Source organism: Macrotis lagotis, chromosome 1 (assembly GCF_037893015.1).
Source record: "Macrotis lagotis isolate mMagLag1 chromosome 1, bilby.v1.9.chrom.fasta, whole genome shotgun sequence".
Taxonomy (NCBI): Eukaryota; Metazoa; Chordata; class Mammalia; order Peramelemorphia; family Peramelidae; genus Macrotis; species Macrotis lagotis.
The window spans coordinates 232,808,713-232,817,276 of NC_133658.1; the positions used below are offsets into that span (position 1 = coordinate 232,808,713).

At 34.7% G+C, this 8,564-nt stretch overlaps 1 protein-coding gene across 1 annotated transcript; it reads left to right on the forward strand.

Annotated features, from left to right (window-relative positions):
- Positions 1-7,217: 7,217 nt before the first annotated feature.
- Positions 7,218-8,174, forward strand: LOC141515369 (olfactory receptor 6B9-like). The gene has a single exon (XM_074226875.1). The coding sequence runs from the start codon at positions 7,218-7,220 to the stop codon at positions 8,172-8,174; it is 957 nt and encodes a 318-aa protein (XP_074082976.1).
- The last annotated feature ends 390 nt before the right edge of the window (positions 8,175-8,564 follow it).

An 8,564-nucleotide genomic window follows, 5' to 3' on the forward strand; every position in this document is an offset into this window, starting at 1 on the left:
CCATCTGTGTGATAAAGGGTAAGTCACTTGAAGTAGTGCTTTAATCAACTCTTTAAGAATATAAGGTACAGAAAAGCTGTCAACCTGTGCTGATAATGAATTTACAAATCTAGGAGTTTATTATATGAATGAAATAAAAGATCTAATCTCAATCATTTATCCATAAACACATGGACACTTTTCCATAATCAGGTATATATTTCTCCTGGCTACATGATGTGCATATTACTGAATATTCTGAGGATAATGATATCATTAATGATATCACAAAGAAGTTAAGGTTTGATATTTCATTCATAATTGCTAGAATTTCAATGGATAAGAGTAAGAGAGATATAGGATTTGTGATTTTGTGGAATTCTCAAGTAAAAAAACCCAATATTTAAAAATGCCTTCACTCCAACTTAGAGTATTAAAGAATTGCTTTGTACATCCAGAGGTAACATTTTCTGCTCAGGGTCATAGAGAGTCAGAAATACCAGTATCAGAAATCTAGGCCTTTCTGATTTCAAGATTGGCCCTTAGCTGTTTTTCCATATTGCCTCAAATATTCAGTTGCCCTGGGAATAATCCTTTAAAATATATTATAAAATTTAAGGAGGCTTAACTAAACTACTATATGTATTTTTTTCCTGAGTTGTGTCTTCTTTTATTAGGTGGGTATTAAATTTTGTGTGTAGCTCTTTGTGACCAGAAGGTCTTTCTTTTTTGTTTTTTGAGTGTACTTTACTCATCAGTACCCAAGGATAACCTAAGATAGTTATATCTAGTTTAGATGAATGGTCCTTCTCTGAAGTTTTGTTTTCTTACCTCTGTATCAAGAGAGATGTGAAGAGGTTAATAGTCTCACACTACTACTCAACCCTTGTGATATCACACTCATAGTTTTATGTACAGTTCTAAACATCACTTTTTAATAATCAGTGCAGAAGTCAGATGGAAAGGAGAGAATACTGTAAATCATTTTATGTGGGTATTGGTTGAAGGAACTCTATATATTTAAACTAGTTTTAAAAAGACTTGGAAAGGGGAAGGGGAAGAGACTTGCTTGTTGCCTTTTACTTCATCCAAGAGGACATATGTAGGAGCAATGAGGAGTTATTGCAGAACAACAGATTTTGGTTCAGCCTCTATCCAAAAGGGGATGTATCAATCATTAGTGAGTTCCAGATCTTCCTAGAGGATTTCAGACTCATACTGGGTAAGCTAGTTAGGGAAGTTATAGATGGCATTATTTTTTCTGATGTAGTTTGGATTAGATGGCAACTGAGCTCCTCTCTAGGTCAAAACATCAAAAACCATTTAGTAAGGGTCAATTGCCTGACCACCACTGTGTTAAATGATGGAGATTCAGTGGCAAACACACACACACACATATAAATACAAACACACACACATAAATACACACACACACATACACACACCCACACACTCATCCCTATTTTGAAGGAATTTACAGTCTAATGGAGGAATCAATATGCTAAGTTATGTACAAAAGGAAAATAAAGCATGTCCCAAAAGTTTTGGCACAGATATGGCTTTAATAACTTAAAATTGCAGGAAGACTTTTGGGACATGCTATATACAGAAAATTAGTTATTTTTTCTGAGGGAAGGAAATAAAGTTAAAGAGGACTGGATCAGGATTCTATATTCTATATTTTATTAAATATGGAAATTATATTTCTATATTTTTTCTATATTTAAGAAAGAAGACAATACAAAGAGCTCAGAACTAGGAGTGTTAAGACTACCAACAACTTACTGGTTCACCTTGGGAGAAATATTAGCTTCCATGATTTTCCTTATCTTTGGAATGAGAGGATTATACTAAACTATATATTCTCCCTACTTCTGCTCCAGATCAATGTTTCTCCCTGTGAAAATGTTTCTGTCTCAATTCTGCCTCTAACCATATTAATCACTTCTAATAGGTTATTTGCAAATTATTTTTTAAAAACACCCTAATAATTGAACATAACATTGAACAGAAAAGAACCAAGAAAATCCTATGAGATTCAAGGGAGGAAGGAAGGTTGGGAGAAAAGAGGGAAGGAAGGAAGAAAGGAAGGAAAGAAAGAAGGAAGGAAGGAAGGAGGGGAAGGGGGAAGAGAGAGAGGGAAGGAGGGGAGAAGGAAGAAAGAAGGGAGGTGTCTGTTATGTGTAAGGCACTGAGTTAATTGCTTTTACAAATAGTTCATTTTATTTTCACAACAATCCTGGAAATTAGATTTAGAGTTGGGAAAACTGAATCCAACTAAGGTTTAATGATTTATCCAGAGTTGCATGGCTGGTTCTGGGGTTAGATTTGAAGTGAGATCTCCTTTATTTCAGGCTCCTTGTTTCTGTCCACAGAAACTTCTCATTGCTTCAATATGATACATCAGCATTAATCAAATAGGTTAAACAAATATTCACTAAGGGCTTGTTATTTATACAACATTATATAACTGCTGGAAAAGACACAAGATTTAGCTTATAGAATTGTGATTGAAAAGGAACCCCTTATTTCACAAAGGAAGAAACTAAGACATTTTGATATTAATTGCCAAAACTCAGATTCTAATCCAGTTCCTCTGACTACAAATCCAGCACTGTTTCCATTGTAACATTCTGTCTTCTTCCTAGCAGAGGAAGATAATGTGTATAAAATTAGCAAATACTATTATTCACTATAAGATAAATATACAAGATATGTAAAGAAAATTATAAAGTCCAAGGAGGAAAGGAAAGGTTGCTAGTGAAGTAATTAAGAAAGGAATCCTGAGGGATTATTTGAATTATAAGTCTAATTTAAGCAAAGACATTGAGGTAAGAAATTGTGAGGCATATGCACAGACTGGTTATTTATGTAGTTTGGAAATTAAAGTGTATGGAGGGAAGTACTAAATGTAATATATGAAGAAACTTAGATAATTCACTGATAGTACCTTTTTCCCTCTCCTCATCTCTTTTATCCATCTCACATGAAGAGGCTGCCCTTCTCTTTGCATAGAAATGTTTTCTAGGGGCAGCTAGGTGGTACAGTGGATAAAGCACTCGCCCTGGAGTCAGGAGTACCTAGGTTCAAATCCAGTCTCAAACACTTAATAATTGCCTAGCTGTGTGGCCTTGGGCAAGTCACTTAACCCCATTTGCCTTGCAAAAAAAACTAAAAAAAAAGAAAAGAAACAAAAGAGAAATGTTTTCTAAATCCACAGTTGGACCCATCCCATTCCATTTCTCCAGTAGATTGCCTCCTCTGCTATCCACACTCTCATTAATCTTCAATGTGTCTACTGGCTTCTTTCTTTCAGGGAACATTCGTGTTTTCCCCATGATCAAAAAACCCCCTCACTTGATCTGTTCATCCTAATTAGACATCTTAAAACTCCCCTTTTTTTCTAAGCTTCTTGAAAAAGACATCAATTATAGACTTCACCAATGAAATGTCTTAATGCTCTCCTCCATACTAATCAATAAATTTCAATAGTATTTTAATACTTCTGTGATCAAATGTTAAATCCCCTGTTTGACTCTTAAAGGATTTCATAGTTCTAACCCTTTCTACTCTGAATGATTTCTAACTCTTGCTAATTTCCTTATTACTTTCCTCTCACTTTTTTAGCTCTCTCTAATCTTGCTTCCAACTTCATCATTCAACTGAAATTATTCTTTCAAAAATTACCCATGATCTTTCAATTGCCAAATCTAAAATTCTTTTTTAAATTCTCATCCTTCTAGCGTTTCTGCAGCCTTTAACACTGATGATCGCTGTCTTCTTGATATATCTCTTTCTAGTTTCTGTGACTGATTTCTTCTGGTTTTCTTTCACCCTTTTGAAAACTATTTCTCATTCTTCATTACTAGGTCTCCATTCAGATCATGCCACTAACTTATGGTTGTTCCCCAGGCTTTACTCTTGCTCTCCTTTTTTATCCATCTATCCTATTTTGCTCATTGATTTCATCAGCATCCCTGGAATTTATAATCATCTATGTACAGATGATTTTTTGGTTTCATTTATTTAGTTCTAACTACATTTCTGCCTGCTGGTCCTTCATTTCTACCTGCTTATTACTGGATATCTGGTAGATATCCTTTTCTTTGGGGGGGGGGGGAGGCAATGGGATTAAATGACTTGCCCTAGATAACACAGTTAAGAAAGTATTAAATGTCTGAGATGAGATTTGGACTCAGGTCCTCCTGATTCTAGGGCCAGTACTCTATCCACTGAGCCACCTAGCTGCCGCAATATGGTAGATATCTTAAAATCATCATGTCTAAAATTTAACTCATTATCTTGTCACCCCAACTCACTCCTTAATAACTTCCCCATCACTTTTATTTGAGAGCAGCTTTAAACACCTGGTCATCCAGTTTTGCAATTTAAATATAAACTTCCACTTTTTGATCTTTTAATCCACCCTATACAACCAGTTTCCAAAGTCCTGCCGATTTTACTTTCATAATCTGTATATGCCCCTTCTCATTTGCCATAACCTGATGATTGGTCTCTATACCATTTTCTTCTTCCCATTCTAGTCCATCACGCAGTTAACTGTCAAACTGATCTTCCTAAAACACAGGTCTGTCCATGTCACACTTTCCTCTCTCCCAATTTAATAAATTCCATTGGTTTCCTATTACCTCCAAGATCAAATACATAATCCCATTTGGTTCTTAAAGACCTTCTTAACTTGATCTATTTTTACCATTGCAAATTTCTTAAATATTATTTCTCTCATATTCAATTATCTTTTATGTCCTTTACTGATAATACTCTAAAGTGTCATTGTATCAAAAAGATGTTCTAAATTCTGAGTACCTTCTCAGAGAATTTAAAATATTTTAAGTGGAAGATTCCAAAATAATGAAGGGGAATGATAGAATTATTACTCTCAAATGACAACTGAGACAATATTAATAACTTAACTATATACTTACTTCCTTATCTCTAGAAAACATTTATAAAAATGACATTTGAGCATAAAAATAAAAATGTGATGAAAATATGAAAGGGAAATAGGCTTTCACTGTTGAGATGCTTCAATAATGATCACAAAATTATCTAAGAGGATTAAAAAGTTATTTAGATGAATCACCCTCTGTCATAAACATATTTCTTTGCTATGCATATCTTAAATTCACATAAAATTTTTAAAGATAACTTTATTCTACAATCTTTTTAATTATTACTTCCAAATGAGGCTAAAATATGAAGACATTTACCAACAGGGTTCATCAAATTCTCAGAAGATATTTTAAGTCAAATACAATTAGAAAATGAATTGCTGTAAATAGGGAGGACCCCAATTTGTTCCTGTTTGTTGAATAATATCTTTTACACAAGAAATTTCATAGGAGTCATTATTAACTCTAATTTAGCTCTAAATTTATGGTCCTCCCTAAGCTGATGTATAGGCATGAAAGACATATATTGAGAGTTAGAGATTATACTATGGATAAACTGAATATTACACAGACATCTATTAAATAGTCACACACCAAACAATTGGTTGAAATCCACAGAGAAACGGAAGCATGGAATGAGAAGGCATAGGAGGGTTGTAATCTGTACCTTGTAGGAAGTTCTCAGTGATATTGCAGATATGTCCTTTCTGTATATTCTCTTTGTAATTTAAATATCATGAATTTCTCCAACTTATTGTCATAAAGTATTTTCAAGTTCCTCTACCTGATGGGTGACAATTTGGAGAGTCAGGAAATGAAATAACAATTATAAAGGTCGGTAATCTAGTTTGACTTAATTATGGAGAACATAATAATGGGAAGATGAAAAACTGGAGAGATTTTTTTGAAGTCAGGTTGCAGAAGACTAAAAATCCAGAGCTAAGATTTTGTATCTTATTCTAAAGTCAATAAGGGGGGAGACTATAGAATTTTTTTTGATGGGGAGTGTACCCTATCAGGGTTATGCTATAGGAAAATAATTTTAGCTTCTGTATGGAAGAAGCACTGGAAAAGGAAGACACTAGATGAAAAGACTTCCAAAAAGAGCTCCAAGCAAAGCTTGTCTTGAAATAAGAAACAAAAATATATACCAATGAGATTCTTTGATCCTATTGACTTTTTCTTGCATTTATCCTATTTTTTCCTCTCCATGAAATTGTCCAACAAGTGATTTTTTTTCCCTCTTTGCTAATGTTAAGGAGGCTATGAGATTAAATTTTGTGTAGTTTTGGTTCTGACAATCTTATCAGATTCTAGGAGCATAGATGAGATTTTGTTGATTAGTCTCAACTTCAAGAAACTGAAAAATTAGACTAAATATTCATTATATGTAAGTGTATGTGGTACAGTGGCATAGTGGAAAGAACTCAGTTTCTGGAGTTAGATGGATTTGCATTCAATTATTTCTGCTTCCCTTTACAAAAATGAAAATTTTACTTAGTCTCTATGGATCTTATTTTCCTCATTTATTAAATAGGAAACTTGAACTAGATGGTATCCAAATCTTAATCCTCGAAAATAAGGATCCTTAGAACTGAAGGGAATTCCATTTTGAGGTCAATATATGATAATATTCCCTTCCAATTCATCATTAGGAGTTAGTATTAAGATCACTTTGATTTAGAGATTTATCAGGACAATCTAATCTGCTGTGTGAAATTACAAGGAAGTGATTTTTTTAGAAATTGTAATTGTCTTTTTATAGAGAATATGCATATACTAATGGCAAATTCTTTGAATGAATTGGGAGACGTATACTGGGATATTATTAACAACTCATTGAGAAAGAGTAATAAAATATAATGGCAGGGGAGTTGTTGTGGGGAAAAAAGTTATTACTTTCCATGTGACCTATAAAAATGAATTTTCATGTTAGAGTCAGACATTTTGGAACTTCCAAAGAGACCTGAACATAGACCTAAGAAAAGTAGCCTTAAGAGTATATTTGTCTTTCTTTTTCAGCCTGATGACTGATTATTGAAAGAGATCAACAACTTCTCTTCATAATTCTGCCTCATGATTCTACTGTAATGAATGATCTTAGAGATTCCTGACCTTGGATTGTAGACCTTTACTCTATTTTTTTCTCAAAGATAACTTTTCAGGGTATTAGAAGTTTCTGGTGTTTTTCAGGAAGCAAATAATAACAAATAGATAGTGCTGTGACTAATTCAGGAATACAAGTTGCACAAGGGAACACTGTTTGATCCTTATTGCATATTGCACTACCATTGTGTGTTCCCCTAAAACCTTGGTGTCCTGATCATGTGGCAAGAAAATATCACTAATGTTACTGAGTTCATCCTTGTGGGCTTTCCTACCACAATCTGGCTGCAGATCCTACTCTTCATTATCTTTCTTGGAACCTACCTATTTGTATTGCTGGAGAATCTGGTCATTATCCTTACCGTCTGGACCAATAGCTCCCTTCATAAGCCTATGTACTATTTTCTGAGTAGCATGTCCTTCCTGGAGATATGGTACATTTCTGTCACTGTCCCCAAGATGTTGGCTGGCTTTCTTCTTCACCCTAATACCATCTCATTTCTGAGTTGCATGACTCAACTCTACTTCTTCCTTTCTCTCGCCTGCACAGAGTGTGTACTCCTGGCTGCCATGGCATATGACCGTTATGTAGCAATCTGCCAACCACTCCACTACCCAGTCATCATGACCATAGAACTCTGTATACAGCTGACTGCCACCTCCTGGGTATGTGGTTTCTCTATTGGTATAGTCAAAGTTTATTACATCTCACAGGTCATCTTCTGTGGTAATAATGTGTTAAATCACTTTTTTTGTGATGTTTCTCCCATCCTAAAACTGGCTTGCAAGAACATTTCCATGGCTGAGATGGTAGACTTTGCCTTGGCCATTGTGATCCTTGTATTCCCTTTCTCAGCTACTGTTCTTTCCTATGGCTTCATTATCTCCACAGTCCTACACATCCCTTCAGCTGCTGGACAGAGGAAGGCCTTCTCTACCTGTGCTTCCCACCTCACTGTGGTGATAATCTTTTACATGGCTGTCATCTTCATGTATGTTCGACCTCGGGCTATTGCCTCCTTCAATTCCAACAAACTCATATCAGCTGTATATGCAGTATTCACACCCATGTTGAATCCCATTATCTACTGCCTGAGGAACCAAGAAGTCAAGGATGCCATCCAAAAGACCCTAAGTAGTGGCTGGACCCTATTCTTGAGAGACTCCTCCTTTTGAAAAGCCTCTCTCATTTCTATTTAGGGACCAGAAACCATTTTTAAGAGAGGCAAAATTCACTAAAAAATTACTAGGAACTCAGAAGTGCCAGTTTAATTTTATGATACAAAGTAAATTCTAATAAATAGAGGAGAAAGAAAGTGAGAGACAGAGAGACAGAAACAGAAACTGATGAACAGAGTTAGAGATAAGGGGAGGGAGAAAGAAAAATTAGCACCCATGCAACAAAATTTTTTGGAATAATTGTAAAAAGAGGGGTTCAATTTAACTTCTTTTTATATGAAATAAATTGGGTCTAAAACCCAAATACTGGATAATTCAAAGAAAGGGATTTATGGACAAATTTCTCAAGAGGAAAAAAAATAAATTCTTAGAAATTATTTTCCAGCA